General features: G+C 40.9%; 2 protein-coding genes across 4 annotated transcripts in view; one reads left to right on the top strand and one right to left on the bottom strand.

The window, feature by feature from the left end:
- Nucleotides 1-209: 209 nt before the first annotated feature.
- Nucleotides 210-4,446, top strand: NOL7 (nucleolar protein 7). The gene is made up of 8 exons (XM_083824067.1): nucleotides 210-380; nucleotides 469-529; nucleotides 624-673; nucleotides 797-825; nucleotides 1,812-1,896; nucleotides 2,796-2,917; nucleotides 2,994-3,071; nucleotides 4,065-4,446. Exons 1-8 carry the CDS (start codon nucleotides 226-228, stop codon nucleotides 4,124-4,126), a joined length of 642 nt encoding a protein of 213 aa, XP_083680193.1. The 5' UTR covers nucleotides 210-225; the 3' UTR covers nucleotides 4,127-4,446.
- Nucleotides 4,447-4,700: 254 nt separating this feature from the next.
- Nucleotides 4,701-17,253, bottom strand: part of RANBP9 (RAN binding protein 9) — a 39,543-nt gene continuing 26,990 nt past the window's right edge. The window contains exons 6-14 of one of the 3 annotated variants that reach the window (XM_083824051.1): nucleotides 16,792-16,976; nucleotides 15,949-16,061; nucleotides 14,500-14,608; nucleotides 12,938-13,128; nucleotides 11,100-11,247; nucleotides 9,185-9,306; nucleotides 6,863-7,014; nucleotides 6,055-6,166; nucleotides 4,701-5,650 (exon numbers count right to left, since the gene is read on the bottom strand). In XM_083824051.1, the coding sequence (XP_083680177.1) occupies nucleotides 5,520-5,650; nucleotides 6,055-6,166; nucleotides 6,863-7,014; nucleotides 9,185-9,306; nucleotides 11,100-11,247; nucleotides 12,938-13,128; nucleotides 14,500-14,608; nucleotides 15,949-16,061; nucleotides 16,792-16,976 (1,263 nt within the window). In that variant the 3' untranslated portion in view covers nucleotides 4,701-5,519. Of the gene's footprint in view, nucleotides 5,651-6,054; nucleotides 6,167-6,862; nucleotides 7,015-9,138; nucleotides 9,307-11,099; nucleotides 11,248-12,937; nucleotides 13,129-14,499; nucleotides 14,609-15,948; nucleotides 16,062-16,791; nucleotides 16,977-17,253 lie in introns of those variants that run through there. The other 2 variants (XM_083824052.1, XM_083824053.1) reach the window with 2 other exon arrangements.

Here is a 17,253-nt window from a genome sequence, read left to right as displayed (position 1 = left end):
CCAGCGGCCGGGGGGCGGCTGTTGGGTGAGGGCGGGGAGGGCGCTGAGGGGGCGGCCGTTGGGCGTGAGGGGGCGGCCGTTAGGCGCAGAGGGGCGGCCGTTGGGCGTGAGGGGGCGGCCGTTAGGCGCAGAGGGGCGGCCGTTGGGCGTGAGGGAAGGGGGCGCGGCCAGGCGGCGGAAGGCAGCGGCGCTTCCGAGGCGGGGCCAAGCCGGGCGCGTGCGGCCATGGTGAGGCGGCGGCGGGAGGCTGCGGCGGTGCCCGCGGGCCCGCCTTCCCCGCCGGACCCCGATGACGAGGAGGCCCCGGAGGAGCTGTCCTTCGGCGTGGCGGCGGCGGCGGCCCAGAGCGAGCGGCAGCTGGCGGGGGAGGCGGCGCGCAGGTAGGGCAGGCCCTCGCCCCGCTCCCCCCCCCCCCCCCCCCCCCCTTCACGGTCCCGGCCCCGCGCTGACGGCCCGGCCCCCCCGCAGGCACCGGGAGCTGCTGAAGGAGAAGCGGCGGCGGCGGCAGGAGCTGTTCGCGGAGCAGAAGGTAACGCCGCGCCGCGCCCCCCCCCTCACACCCACCCCCCATCATCCCGGCCGGTGACGGCCGCTAACCGCCGGTAACGGCCGTGTTCCCGCAGAGGAGGAAGCTGCTGCCCGAGGCCCTGCTGCAGGAGCTGGCCGCCGGACGGTGAGGCTGGGGGCGGGCGGGGGGCTACCCACGGTACCTTCCCTCGGGGCCCTCTGCCGGCAGCCCGGCACATCGCAAGGCGTGAGACTGACCGGCCGCTTTTCTCCTTTCCTTCCTCCGCAGACCGGACAAGCCAGCCGCAGCTGAGCGAGGTACGCCGAGGCTCCGCTTCTGTCGCCCGGTGCGCCCCGTCGGGTTTCCTTTCGGCGCTGTAAGCCGCCCGGAGGGTGGAAGCTGAAGGCGCCGTGCTGCTTGGCTGCTGCCAAAGAAAAATAGCGGGGTTGGTGGTGGTCGTGTTTAATCTTGATGCCGGTGCCTTTTACAAAGGCTATTTGATGTGCAGTGGTTTCAGTTAAAAGACCTGAGGTCTTTAGCATGGGCAGCAGGCAGGTGTTCAAACAAGGAAAAAAAAGGGGCCAGAAAGGGGTTAATTTAAAGGGTCAGAAAAAGATTAATTTTTAGCGTTCGCTTAAGTTATAAAAGCTATTTATAGAGTTCTTAGTTGCCTTAATACTTTTTATATTTGATGGCACCTGTAAAAACTAGGTAACTTTTTTCAAATGCTCAACTAGAAAATCAGACACCAGGGTACTCACAAATGCTGCTTTTTAGCCTGCTTCAAAGGGGGCTAGAAAGCCCCCTCTTATACTACACAAAACAATAAGAAGTTGTAGAGTGTTCTTTTAATAATGATTCTCTCATGGTGATGTAGATAGCTGGTGTAACTGTTGCTACTTCTTTCTTGTTTTAAAAAAAAATCAGTTGGCATAAAGCAGGTGAGCATGGTGTGGTATTTTGAATGCTCAGTCTCTGTGGTATGTGTTTAGTAGAGAATGAAGCTCTTTGCGAGCAATGCTTAGCTGTTGTGTTGCACTGAATTTTTGTCCTGTGGTTAATCCCTTTTGTTGTTGTTGATGCCAAGGAACAGGAAAGGCGAAGGGCTGCTTCAGGATGGTTCCCCTTCCCATCCCTCTAACACACTTAACTAGCTTTCACTAGCCAGAGGGTCTGAAAAAGTGCTTGTTGGAGTTAGCTTGTTTCTCAGTTGGGTCGTAGTTTCATTCCTGTGTCTTCCATTTACTGCTCTTGATTCATAATGTTCTGGATTGTTTTTGTGTGTCTATTAAATTTTCTCTAGACAAGCAGCCTGGCCGTAGGTCTGAGAAGCAGAGCGAAGGCCATGTGCCGAAACAGGTGAAGCAGGACAAAGCCAGGGGTGCCAGGTATGCCAAAGCGGAAGGCGTGGGGCTTCTGTCTCAGTGTGGCGGCACTGCTTCCCCCAGTCACAGCAGCTGTTCGGCACTTCGTGGTGTTACCCCTGCTTGCTCTCTCGCACAAGCAAATTTACATGCTTAAATTTCTCCTGTTATGCTGCTGTACTTGTAAAAATATATCCTAACAGCAGATCCTGTGGCGTGGCTTCTAGGAAGGTACCTTCACCCTGCCTGATATACACGGGTGCTGGGTTGTTTGCTTTTCTTTAATGAAATTAATTGTGGCTATGGAGAATACCATGCATGGATTTTTTTTTTTTAAGTGCTGTACTTAGGAAGCTAATGATTAGCTATGAATTTATTTGCAGCTACTGGCAAATGAAACTAATTTTAACACTTAGTAAAGGTACACGTTCAATAACAGAGGCAAAGCTGACCTAAAAACTGTTTTGGGTTTCATTCCTCTTATTTTGTTCACTTCTTGCTGTATATGTAGTTTTAAACATGTGCATAGGTAGAATTAATGTGTGCGTGAGCTTTCTTGATTCTACCACCTCAAAATGGAATCTTGAGAAGAATTAAGTCTTTCCTCCCTCAACTGGTGTGAGCTACCCAGGCCGTCATCAGCACCCCAGTAGAAGTTCTGCATGTTCTACCTCACATCCACTTGCTGGGGACTTAATTGCTAGATTTCATTCTGTAGGGGAAAGTTGCGGGAGCTTCTGACAGGACCAGTTTGAGGCTCTTACTCCATTTATTTTTTTTTTAATACTGCTGCAAAGCTTGGCTGATAATCAGAAGCCTGTGCAGACAGCTGTTGTGCTCAAGTAGCAAAATACTGACTAAGGGCGAGTGTTGTTCTGGGTGCAGTAGCTATGCTACAATGATTTAAATCTTTCTTCAACTAGGTCGAAAGGAAACTATACAGCCATGCACTTAAAAGATCAGAGTTTAACAGGCCTCCACCAGCAAACAGCCAAAGACTTTGTGTACAGCCATCTCTACGGTCCAGGCACCAACCGAACAAGTGGTATGCAGTTTTCCTTAGGTCTGTACCTAGGTTTATCTGGGTTAAACCTAGTAATTAATGTTTATCTCCATTTCAGCAAATGAATTTTTTTCCCTCGCAAACAAGAAAGATGTGGTTAAAAAAGCTGCAGTTCAGTTTGTGGACAAATCTTGGGGTAAGTGTAAAAAAATAAGATTGAAGGTGGTACTACTTTATGCAGATACAGCTTGAATTATTAATTTAAATAAGCTTTTGCATGTTACAGAGCTGTAGCTTCCTACGTTTTTATGAGAAGAAAGCGATAGTAAGGGAGGGGAGCAGGATAGTACAGCCTGAGTGTGCCTAATGAATGCTTTGCTGGAGAGAGCCTGTAGGACAAGCATTAGCTCATTTTTCGTACAGTAAGCAACAGTCTCAGGGTTAGAGCTACAGTTACTTGTTGAATTGGATAATTTTACTAATGCTTGCTTTGGGGTTTATAGCTTGAGCTGCTGAAGACGTTTCAGATTAAGTTCTTAAGTTTCTTAGCATCCCTTCTTTGTGAGAGCAGAGGGAAGTAGTGCCCCTTCCTCCCATATAAAAAAATGGACATTACCAAAATGAATGGGGACAGACTTGGACACACATCAATCCTAGCACACCTTGCCCATCAGTCACAGAAGCAAATTCTATGACAATCACAGTTTGATATCACATTGTAGGGATAGGACAAAGGCTAATAGCTTTAAACTAAAAGGGGAGATTTAGATTAGATATTAGGAAGAAATCCTTCACCATGAGGGTGGTGAGGCACTGGCACAGGCTGCCCAGAGAAGCTGTGGATGCCCCATCCCAGGAGGTGCTCGAGGCCAGGCTGGATGGGGCTTTGGGCAGCCTGGTCTGGTGGGAGGGAGGTGTCCCTGCCCATGGCAGGGGGGGCACTGGGTGGTCTTTAAGGGCCCTTCCATTCTGTGATCATAAAGATCAGAGGAAAACATTAGACTCAATTAACACTCCTTAGTCATCAGTCTGCTTTTCACTTGTGCTTTGGAAGTTAAAAGCATTATCAGCTTTCCACTCAGTTCTCCTGTCTAAGCTTCAAATGTTGCAGTAATTAATGCACGGCTGCTGGTTACAGAGCTGAACATGAAAAATGCTTACAGCCTTACTGATTTGTTCTTGTATTAAGGGCTAGAAAAAAAGCAAAAAGCAACAAAGTTTAAGAAACACTGGATTGCAATGAAGATGTAAAGTACAGCACGAAGACAGCTTTTTCAGAAGAGGCCATCAAGGACCTGGGCTGAAAATTAATTTCTCACCATCTATATGTAATAGCTGCTTTTTTCCTGCCCCTTCGCCATCACCACTGCTCTCTTTCAGCAGGTACTGATCTTTACAGAGCTGTGTCCCCATGGCCCTGTTCTTTACCTCCCCCTTTCAGAACTTACTGGGGGCAGCTAACAAAGCGCTGGGTCACAGCAGGGACAGCGTGACCTGCAGGGGCTGCTACAGCTGGGCTCAGAGCTGGACTCCATTTAATGAGAGAATAAAGAGGAATGAGTTTGTACTTACCCTTCTGGCTGCTGCCTTTCTTAAACCTGTCCAACTGCTGGCTGTGCTTGCTTCGTGGTAAAAACACGCTCAGCCTTTAACTGCCAGCAGTTCAGCCACTGCAGTACACTGATTGCATGGTTGAGCCACGAAGCACCCTGCTTGAATCAGTCCACGTTAGAAGCACTGATCTAGGGTAAATAGCTCAAAGAAAGTGTAGCATACACGTCCATGCTACCACATATGTAGAAGTAAGTTTTTAATGGCTGGTTAATTATGATATCACTACATTTTATTGCAATATAGTACTATTTAAGCACTTTTAAAAATGCAAGGTGTACAAAGATTAAATTAAGACTGTAAATTGACTAAATATTTGGTTTTTATATAAATAGGTCATAACCACACTGTGTTGACATGTAATACTGTTATAATACAACAGTTAAACTGGTGAGTCTACACAACAGAAGCTGTCTGTAGTTAAACAAGGAAACAAAGTTGAAAAGACCATGTTAAAACAAAAAAAACTACTAAGATCAACAGGTTGGGATTGTAAGTAGCAACAAACATATTCACTCAGCTCCTGAGTAATTCAAGTTTTACAGTACACATTAAAAAATATTTCTTCCCATCAACACTATATATCCAAACCATCAGGTGTTTATGCATTTTGCAAATTACATTGATTGAACTATGTAACAATGGGGGTGGAGGTTGGCAAGTCATCCTGCTTGACGTTTGTATCACCCATATGCTAACACATCCACGCTTGCTATTCTTCTGTCCCACCACAAGGTAGCAGGATTTTTGGTTTGTTTTGGACAATCATTTAGAGGACTTGTAATCGTCAATTTGGATGGCTGACGTTATCAGTGATATTTTCCACTCTTAGTTGTCTAAGAGGTTTAAAGATGGAAATTTTCTCCTAACACTAAGTTAGAAATCATTTGCATCATGCTGTAAACTAGGAAGCAACATAAAGCGACAGACTTGTCCTTAGTACATAATTAAAATCCCAAATTCCAGTCAGCAGAGCTGGTCTACTTTCCACGTCGAATATGCCACAACACCTTTCAGATCTTCAAATGCATAGCTAGTGTAGGTAATCTTCCACTGTGGCAAATGCACAGGATCCAATTCCCGATCGAGCCATCAATCCTAGACACTGTGACGCTTGTCCCATCGCGAGGGCAAGCGGCGGTTGCTTTGGCAGATTGTGAGTCTCTGAAAAAGGATTCACAATGGCAGTTAAAATACCTCATTAGTTTTCATAATTTTCATGTACTGAAAACAAGATTCCTGTATTTACATGCAAAGCTTAGCATGTATAGCAATACAAAACAGGAACAAAGTGACCTTTTGAAATTCCCTGCCTAGCTCCATTGTCGAAAAAGCCTATTTTTGCTTTGAACCAAACAGGTAAGTATTACATCTGTTGCATTAACACCCCCCCCCCAAAAACTCTGTTCTGCCAGCAGAGCATATGATACCACCACCACACCCATCACAAATCACTCTCAGCCAGCCCAGTACTAAACCCAGCACACAACGCAGGGTGAGCAGCAGCGCTGCCTTTCTTCAACAGAAGGCAGGGGAGGATACCAAACGTGCAAACCACAAGGCCTTACCTAGTATTGCACTATTAAGCACAGAGCACACGGGTTCTCTTTGTATCGGGTCAAGCTGATTTCCAACAGGGCTGCTCCAGGGATCCGAATATGCAAGTAAACTAAAAGCATCCTGTGGAAAGAGGATTTTTTAAAATTATTTTTACATCACAGCTATACTCTACTAGGGAAAACTAGGACCATCTTCTTAACACATTTTGACTCATGACTCCGAATTGAGAAGACAGTTGTTTTATATACCAGATTTTACCTAAAAATCCTTCATCAGTACAAAGGCATAAAAAATTGTAACAGCAGTTATTGTAAACAAGCGGGGTTCTTCCCAACAAAATTATTTGGAAAGATAAAATCAGCAGTGTTTTAGTAAGTGGCGAGAAAGAAAACAGACTGGAAAATGTAGGCAGTCTTTGGTAATGGAATTATTTTCCAGGGTAGTCTCAAGTCAAGGTAAACTACTTATACACACTCAGCATACTAAACAGAGCGCACATTTCTGGCATCTGTACCAATTCTCGCTGAAAGCTGTAGATTGATTCCAGTAGCCAAGCTACATGGTCAGCAATAAGACAAAAGGGATATGCCAAATTCAACTCTGCTCTGAATTTTATTACAGCATGAAGTTATTTTCCCCCATGAACATGCTACGCAGACAAGATGGTGCTACCCCACAACTGACTAAAATGCTTAAGCTTCTGTGATTTTTGTCTGAGAGAAGTAAAACAATACTGTTACGCAGCATGCTGTGAAAAGTTTCTGCTGGGCAGCACGGTTATTCACCTTAACACCACAATTTCAGGATTAAGCATACCTTGAGCATTTTCTTATTTGCTGTGTTTTTGCCACATTCTCTTCTTAGTTGCTCACTCATTGCTTGCAATTCTCTTCCAAAATGGATCATTCTTTCAATAGCTGCTTGGCTGCCACCGCACAATTGACGCCTTAACTGACTTGAATCTACTTCTGCAAAAACGATATCGTCATCACCACCACTAATAAAGTGACAATAAAAAAGCTAGGGATCTAGGTGCACTGATTTCACTTTAAAACCATCTGCCTTCTCAGGGGGAAAGCATGTAGGGCCACAGATCTTGGCAGACTGTACTCCTGTGCTGCACGCCATTAAACTGCTCCTTAATTAATAGTAACTTGGAAGATTTAGCCTTAACAGCAAAAGCCATCCACACATACTGCTTATTTTGCAACAATTTGTTTTAAACTAACTGGGACTATAAACCAGATTTTACCTTAAAAAAAAAAAAGAACCCCCACGTTCTAGCTACCTTTTTAATTCTTTGTTATTGCACTTCTAAAGATAGGCCAAATCCTGAACCAGTAAATTAGGATTAAAGGAAGAACTAAACCCCAAACTTCATGACAGACATTGTTGTTTAGAAGGTACACAGTCCTTGTACGATATACTAGCTTTATGATTTGAACTTCTCAGGCTTCTTTTGTAACGAAGTGGAACATTATGATCACTTTCTTTACCATTTGGTACAATATTCCCAAGTGCTACTGATTTTAATAGGTATTCATGCAGTTTTTGAATAGTAAATTAACCTTTAGCTTCTCTGAAAATTCTGCCTTTCTTAAATTTACAACTAGAGATACCTGTAAAAAAAAGGATTTATCCATTCCTTGCCATTTTTCATCAACAGAACTGAGTTTTGAAACAAATTTTTGTGCCTACTTTACATGACATACACAGCACTAAGGAGAATGTTTAAATATTTCAAAAAGCAAAACAAAGTTCTCAATCTGATGCCATAAACAATGTAGTTTGAGGAGCCACATTCCTTTTTACAAAGGTGAAGCACCTGCAAGTCTTCAAGCAGTGGTGCTTGTTGCTAGCTGCAGCCCAATCTAGGACATCACTTTCCAAAGGCAGAAAAACCCCTCTACATCAAAAAACAAAACACACAAAGACAAAAACCACCCCTCTCTGCTCCCTGTGCAGCTGCTTCACGTCTGTCACAGCAAGCCTCTGTGGTCAAGGCTGCAAGAGAGTAAAGAAGCATTTTGTTTTTTCTGTCACAGAAACGAGGCCTTGTTGTTACCCAGTTTCAGAGCATAATGCAGCGAAACAGTCTGGCAGTTTGAATATCCCCCCCTTCAGGGCTGAAACAGAATTAGATTTGCTTTGGAACAGTTACATAGTATTTACCAGCAAAGCCACATGATCAGTAACCGCACTTGCCCTCAGACCCCTGGCAGCATGCAGAGGTATTTGTAAGCAGCACTGCGTTCAGAAAGTTAACCAGCGATGTCCTGGGTTTTGCATTTCACTTAAGCTACCTATTAACTGGTGTCTGTTTAAATCGATGGCTTGAGAGCACGCTTCTGCAAATGCAGAAATGGTTGGGCTGGATGCTTCCATTTCTCCAGACCCAGCCAGGAATAACATCCCTTGCCCAGCCTCCGTCCCATGTTCTCACTGAAGTGATGTGACTGCCTTCAGCACTACTGGGCAGGGACAGTCGGTGCCTAACTGGCAGAGTAAACGCTCTCTTTTTAAGTTGTGCTGCCACTCAGAGGGTACTCCCGTACCCACTTGTCACTGACATCAGCAGGTAGGAGTGAACAGGCTAAGTAAAACAGTTACTTTTTAGATCACAACTACAGAAAGCAGGATATTATGTTGGTGGAATTTTTTTTTTTTGGTTACATCTCAGTTTCCAAATATAGTTCTTTTCCTGAGTATTTAGTACTAGCATCTTCACCATTCTTTGTATTCTATGTAAGTGCTGTGCAATTCCTCCTCTTACTGTGGACTCCAAAGATGCCATCGAGAACCATGAGTGGTGAGAGGACTGGAAGAAGGAGAAGCCACCTGTCAGCCCTAGCCCAGGCACTCTGCACAAGTAGGGTATTTATTCTGAAAGGTATTTCCTTAGAAATTGATACTAGTTCAAATATCCACGAGTTACCACTTTCCCCTGTTCTCACACTGGTATCAGACCACCTAAATCAGCGGTTATAAGACTTACATATCATAACAGCAGAACAACAACAACAACAAAAATTAAGGTTTGAGCTAATATCCTTAATTTTCAAGTTGGGAAGCATTGCAAGTAAAAACATAACCTTGTTGCCATCACTTAATAAAAATGTAAGAAATATCACTGCAGACCCATTTCTGTGTCACATTCTTCCATTTCGTGATCATGTTTAGAACTACCATTTAGGAAGCCATTGGATGAAGTCTCAGCAACCCCATTGGAGTAGTGATCTGTTTCCATGTCTACATCATTGCTGAAATGAGAGGAATGAACAAAAATTGGACTCACATTTAAGAACTTAAGGTTATCTTCTTTACAACTTCACCACAAAACATCCTTATCTTGCCCACTGAAATACTGCTTTTAAATATTACCAAGGTAGATGACAATTTTTAATAGCAACCAGAGATACCAAGAAGAGAAGTTTTGAGGTTCTCCCAACTAACACTAGCATTCAGTAAAACAACTTTTTCAGATGCTGATAAATGCAGTGTGTCCACCATTATACTACCAGTAAGTAGTATAACACTTTCTAAATACACAGCAAGAAGTTCTCGTTTATGTACCTGTACATACAAAGAGGTGGAGAAAAATGTATTGAGAAAACACACTATTTCATGCCCCCTCCCCCCCCCCGATTTATTTTTTAAAAACACAGTTAACTAAATATAAACCCTACTTTGAGAATACCATATTTAGGTAAATAATCCTCCCCGAAAAAGCCTCACTCTCTCAATGGAATGTCAGGGAAAAGGAAGAAAAATTCTAAGCAAATATCAAGAACATCACGACACTGACAGGAGATTCAGAGGCCAACAGAGCATGAAACTCCCCAATATGCTTTGCTCACAGCAGGTCACAACGGCACTTTTAGAAAGTGCCAGTGTGGCTTTGGGGGTTGACCTTTCCTGACAGTTACATCCTATTCTATTCCTATTCTAAAGTCTGTTTTATTTTGTCATGGACAACCTAAAACCTTTCACAAGAGCAAAAAGATTTTAATATTAAAGTTTAATAGGCTGCCTCCAATACAACCAAAAAGTATTCAGCTTCCCCTAAAGAAACCAAGAAAGGTTTCTTTTAAGCAGGCAGCTCTGCAGCAAAGGGAACTGTCCTCATCTTGTGAAAAATCCCAAAGTTGCCTGGACTCTGCCAAGCTGTTTGGCAGAGGTGATTACTGATGCAAATGTAAATTGTGAAGCTAAAAAGGAAATTGTTGCTCTTACTTCCTCCCCTCCCCAGCCACCACTATCCAACTGTAGTTTCTGTAGTTTCTGTTACCACCATCACATCCTGGTCAGTAGCTTGGGGAATGTATCTTGGACAACACAGCCAAGTACTTATAGATTTCACAGGAATTTAGGTCCTGCTGCATCTGTGCATCCCACAGAGCTTAATATTTATACCCTGGTTAATATTTTCACTCTTTGCACAAGTGACAGTGATTGGTGGCAGGCAAACAGTTCTTGGTATGTGTGCAATAGAAGAGATCCACATCTCACATCCCAATTGTGTTGACTCTGCAGATACTTTCCAATTAGTGGCATTATCTGGAAAACTTTTTATTGTCTACACTATTTCCTATGCTATTCAATCAATACAGGGTAACTCAGCTAGGCATAGGGGTATACTTTAGTTACTGCTCTCCAAAAAAGCAGTGTGCTTTGAGGGAGCTTAAGTTAACATCAGTGGTTTACATTAAAGTCACAAGTGCCAGCAAGCTAGTTAATCTTCCCTGCACAACTTCAAAATTGACCGTAAATAGCTACAAGCAAGCTAATTAATTTTTGTATTTTATTGTTTTGCATTTCTTTTAACTGAATGGGAGAAAATAGTCTATCGAGCTGAAGAAGTTAAAACAAAACTAAAGTGCAATCACAGAGAACCAGCATTCCTCCTTCTCCTTGGCACCCTCCATTAAATGCTTTAACTATCCTTAAGGAAAAAAAACAACAAATCAAGCTCCTCTGAAAACTCTTTTCTGTAATAAAAACATGTGGACAACGTAAGCATTAATGTTAGTTAGAAGCATCGTGGTTTATTCACCTGGAATAGCTGTTAACCTGCTGTGATCTTGACACATTTATGTTGTTGAGCTCTGGTACATTCAAGCTGGTGGTCGTATGTTTACTGTGACAGTACGATTGATGCGCTTTATTTGATATTACTCCATTACTGCAACTACTTTCAAACCCTGAAAAGAAGTTTTTATAATTGAAATCATCTACAAACTTATTTGTAAGTACCTAATTACACAAGTGAAATAAGCATGGCTTAGTTGTTTGTGGTCACTAAATACTTCATTTGTCAAACAAGCAATCCCAAATAGTTAGCTTCCATGCTTCAGGTACCTGAAACTTCACGGCTTCTGCAGTGCAAAAGTTAAAGCATTATTTAACAAATACTAACACACAGATGAGAAGGTTTTTCAGTTGTGCATATACACTAAAATATAAAACTGAATCAACACAATCATTTTTTAGAATGGAAACATTATTTCTGAAAGACGTGAAGCATCTCCTCTAGGCCACTTAATCATTAAGAACGGAAGCAGACATGCATCTTTATAATTCCTTATCACATAATTCTCTTGATAAATACACAGTAAAATTCAGTGTTGAAAATGTTTTACATATTGCTAACTCAAATACAACCTCCCTCCTTCCCCCACATAATTATTTTAATTGCTAATATTGTGCTTTGCTAAATAAAATTACACCATGCTGTGAAATTCTGATGTCTGGCTAAAATCTCTTCTGACCCTTCTAAAATATAATCAAGAAACTACTATTTGAAGCAAAGATGTAATTGGCAGCTCTATCAAGCCCAGAAGCAGGAGCTCCCTAATATCTTCTAACATAGAAGCAGGTCACAGGAAGGATTTATTATTTAAAAAGCAAACAAAACAAAACTAAACAAAATAAAAACAACCACAAACACATGCCACTTTCTGCCATTCAGGAAATTCCAAATCTCAATGCTAATGATACCACTCATCAACTTGCTTATTAAATATCGCCTCTGTTTTCAAAGCAAGAAAGTTAGGGGTACTTTCTACAACACATCCCAAGAAGCACCCAAAGAAACAACTCAAAATCTGAGCGTAACACCACTCAGACACATTCAGCAGCAACTGTTATTCTGGTGGCTGTGCAACACTGGCTTCCTACTCAAACCTACCAAGAGGAGAAAAGAAAAGCCCCCAGTCTGCTCTGGTTTGGATTTAAGCATGAAACTGGACTGGAAGTTGATGGCTTCCACCTGCTACCAAAACAGTCTTGGGTTCAAAGATGACACCACATTCAAGTACCATTTTAACATGCCCAATCTCCTCTCCATGTTTGGGAAGTTACTGGGATCTCCCCGCAGGCACTTGGGAGCTCTAAACATGCAGGACTTCCCACTGAAGCTTTACCACCAGTCTAGACTCTCAGAACCTTTTCAGCTACTCAGAGTGAAATTCGGCTGCCAGAAGAAAGTAGCTCTTCTGTGTTTGTTTTTTAACCTAACTTGACCACTCAGTTTCTGGTATTTCCTACTATTTCATGAACAACACAGGAAATGAATAGAACAGACCACTGTCTAAGATTTAAGGCATTTTGCCTAAGCCACGATTTCGCATCAAAAGAACAAATTCATGTCAGAACCTTCCATCTCCTGGAAGCAATCATTTCTTAAATTTGATTTTATACATATGCTTTCCATTTCCCCAGCTAAGAATAAGATATTTTAATTGTTAAAACTATCGTTCAATGCAAAGCATTCAGTCTCAACCCAACTAAAACAAACTGTCTATCTGGAGGTTTGATACTTGTAACTTCTGCTGATACTCAAAATTATAGGAAAAGCTTGAAATGTGTGAAGTGTCCTCCACATCAACTTACCAGAAAAGTGTGTGCTGCTCCCTTTGCCTGTTGCCAAATTGTGAATGTTCATTCCATGGCTAGGGCTCATGCTAGGACTACTAAATGATCGTGGGCTAACAGGGTAACTATCTTGAGATTTTGGACTGTGGCCTCCCAAACACCGCACTTCACTGTCTGTACCATTCACCATCTCTATAAACTGGCGCACCCTAAACAAAAGACAAAGAAGTTAAGCCAACAAAACAATTAACATGTTTCAGTTGACCAGTGATTTTAGCATTAAATATACAGTCTGACTCAATGAAATGCTGAGTGTCACTAACCCAATCATAAATAAACTTTGAGTATTCATCCAAAATACAAAACTACAAAATTTGTGAGGGAGGAGAACAGGAATATTATCCTTTGAGGATAAACTCTGGCAAGAAGTCCTCAAAGTTCAGAGAACTAAACTACATTTTTTGTTTTAACTGTTCTGTTTTATTGGCAGGGGCAAGTTTGTTTCTTGAGAAGGATACATAGTTCTGTTGTCATGTCTATCATTCCCCTCAAAGTAAATGAGAACATACTTTCACTGCCTGGAACAGTAAGGATTAAATGATAACTTTTAACATGAAACATTTGCACTGGAAAACAGTTTAAAAAGCAAGATCACATACAAACCTTCCCTTTAGAGGTGGTTGCTCTTTGTCAATTTTATTTTAAAAGAGGAGGTTTTACTATGAACTCTGATGAAGCTCACAACTACCACTAATGTTTTAGGCTTGGATAGTCTTAATAGAACAGGCAGAATTTAGCAAGACAGACTGAGAAAAAGAAACATACAGTTAATATTATAGAGTGAGGTCTTACACCGAAACGTTCCCATTTTATGAATTCTGTGGTAAGTTTGCAGCACTATCAGGTGAATTCTGTTCAGCACTTGAGTGTGACAGACTTGAAATACATTTCAAGTAAATTAATTGACCATAAAAATCATAGCGTTTTGTTCTTATAGAAGGAGCAGATTTTTTTCCCCACATTCAAACATTATGACATGATAGAAAATTCTGGAGGATCGGTGCAGGTGGCAAGTGCCAGAAGGTGAATATTGCGTGCCTGGGAAGCTACAAGAAGTCTTTGGGATTACCAAATTTCCACAGTATTAGCCAGAGGTTTCAAATAAAGTGACAAGGAGTGGAACAACTCATTTTAAACTGGTCTTTAACGTCAGTCAGCCATCTGAAGGAACAGACCAACTTATTCCATAAGACTTTTAGCTTTCTTAAATATTCATCAGTTAACATTAATTTTTATGTAGGAGAAACTGATTAAAATTCACTCCAAAAATATAAAACTTAGTTCTATAGGACAAGTCTACAGCAAGATGTGAATTATGCTGCAAAACAGGACCTTGATGACAAAACCTAGTTAAACATGTAGCAAATAAATACAGCATAAAGAAAAAAACTACACAAATTTTCTAAAAAATGCTGCTTAACTGTTTAAGTTTTTGTGAAAACTTTAAATAAGTAACTGTCTAGTCTCAGAAGGTACTTGTGTCATCTATAAACACACATCTGTATAATTTGAAGACTCACTTTAATGCAAATAAGAGATTAGGATTTCTTTCTAGTAAACTTGGATACAACTGTTGTGTTGTTTCAATGGCTTCTCCCATTCTTCCTGCTAAAACCAATTTCTGAATTCCTGTTCACCAAAAAACAAATAAGAGATTAGGATTTTCTTCTAGTAAACTTGGATACAGCTGTTATGTTGTTTCAATGGGTTCTCCATTCACCCTGCCAAAACCAGTTTCTGAATTTCTGTTCACCAAAAACAACAGTTAAAAGGACAGCTTACGGATTAATACATGTAAATTATTAAAAGACACTGCAATCATTAAGTGTTTGCTTTTTTCTATTAGAAAAAATAGCGTAAAGAAAAATCATGCTTCCTTAAAATGCTCAATAGGGAAATCGAAGAATTGCACTCCTCCTACAGGTATTCAAACAAGTACTCAGCAAATACTTTTATTGTCAGCATACAACTACTTTGTACTCAGATTGCTCATTTAGAGCTAGATTAAGACTGCAGACACTTATGTGATTTATTTCTCATTTTCATAGCTTTATCATAAGCACATACCAAACTATTGTCATCCAAGAAAATTCAATTACCTCCCACTCCCAGAGGTTCAACTTTGACCAAGAAATATAAAATTTAGTCTCCCTTACCTACAAGGCATGCTTTAAGTCAGGTTACAGTTGACTAAACCTTTCCACAACAGTCCCAGCAGCTTTAGTTAATGCTTCTGTTGCTGTAACCTGGCACAAGCTTCAGTCTCACAGCTCTATCCACCAACAGAGAAATTGATCCAAATGAAAGAACAGCCCAACAACCAGGCTATTTTTCCACCAGAGCAGTTTCCCCATGTGGTGTGTCATGCAGACAACCACTGAACACAAGTGCTTGTGTTCATACAGCAGGAATCTAAATGAATGGGGGAAGGCACTGTCTTAATCAGGCTGCCAAACAGCCCAGCCACAGCAAGTTAAAACTGAACAGTATACTGTTAGTTCTCCGTGTCCTCTTCCCCCTCACAACCATGAACAGGAAAAAATCAAAATTTGCTGTAACTTATCAAGCATTCTCTAACATCTACCCCTTTTCACAGTTGAGATAAAAGTCTAAACTTTTGTCACCACAGTTTTTTTATTCTTGTTTGTGAGAGCTAATGGTCAGTCACAAACACTACTATACAGACATCACACACATTTGCTTAAGACAGATCACAATTTTCCATTCAAGAGAAGGACAACAGGTAATTTATCACATCCTACTACATCAAACAAACTCCAAAAGTATTAGTGCAGAAGGTCATCTTAACCAGCTGTTCATAAATGTGTAGCTTTACATGAAAGCAAAGAATTGTACTACGAAATAGTGCTGAAACAAAATTCTACAAGGAAGCTTAAAAGAAAGTTTTATACAGTATCTGATTAAGGGAGAGGGGAATATAAGAGATGTAATGTGCTTTCCAGCCTTACTTTGTCTATTTTTAATGGAAGCTAATTCTTCTAGCACAGTCTGGTCTGTGGACCTGGCGAATGCCTCTGCTGTTGCACAGTATCCATGGTGAACTAAGTAAGATGACACCATTCTAAAAATAAACAAAAACAAAAGCCAGAAACACTTATTAAATACAGGTAAGCAACTAAGAACCTCTTGAACATGAAACCCATTCCTGAAAAAAAGTGACTGAATTAAAGAATTGTATTTGAAACTCAGAAACTTCAGTTAAGAGCCAGTATCTTCAAACATAATACAAAACCGACATATTTTTTTAATGATGCGTTTTAATACAATTATTTATGAACGAAAATTGGGTCAATTAAAATACTACCTGCTAATGAAGTTTCTTTATTGCTCATTGCATACGTTGAAGCACAATTTCTGCACATTCTGAAGTGAATTTTTGCTTTCACCAAGAAATAATAAACGTGAAGCCACAGCCATTTCTCCATGTGATGCATTAACAAGCCACAACCTAACCTGGCATACCAAAAAATAAATGCAAAGGGAAATTTCCAGAGCCAACTATTATGACTGTGGCAATTTTTCTAAACAAACCAACCCAAATTGGACAGATCAAATCAGAATGGAAGATTTATACTTATTATAAATTCTTAAGTAATAACACAAATCTCCTGAGAAACATCTATTCATGCTCAGTTTTATACATATTTATCAAGCCTGCTATGTCAACAAAACTTTGTACTACTTGTTAATATTATCTGTGATTTTTTTGCATAAGACAATAGTTAAAGACCTATGAATTAGATAAACCTTTTTTTTTTTTTTTTTTAAATGAACGATATTCAAAGTCTTACTTCTGAATCATTGTTTGCCATTCTCCTTCCCGATCTCCTATTGGAAATCTGTCAATCTGTGCTTGAATTTTGGTTCTCCATTCTCGCATATAGTCTTCAATATCAAATACAAATGGGTGTTGTCCAAAATTAGCATCCACAACTTCTCCTGGTGTCTGAAGCCCTACTGTAGGGTACAAGTTTGGCTGCAAGAAAATTTTTAATTAGTTCTTTCCTCTTACACTGAATTCCCCATATTTTTTTTTCCAACTCTGTACTAATATCCCCAATGCTAGCAGCGTGAAAAAGCAAATACCTCTGGATTATCTGTCCAGTAGTTAAAGCAACTTCTACCAATCCAGCAATACAATGACTGATTAATTTTATTCCCAGTGGTCACAATTCTTTATTTTGAAATAAGAAAGCCTTAGTGATCATTCTCTTTCTAGTCAGAATATGCACTTTTTAAGCTGTGCTAACGTT

This window comes from Anser anser, assembly GCF_964211835.1.
Source record: "Anser anser genome assembly, chromosome: 2".
Classification (NCBI taxonomy): Eukaryota; Metazoa; Chordata; class Aves; order Anseriformes; family Anatidae; genus Anser; species Anser anser.
This window is presented reverse-complemented; position numbering and strand designations above follow the sequence as displayed.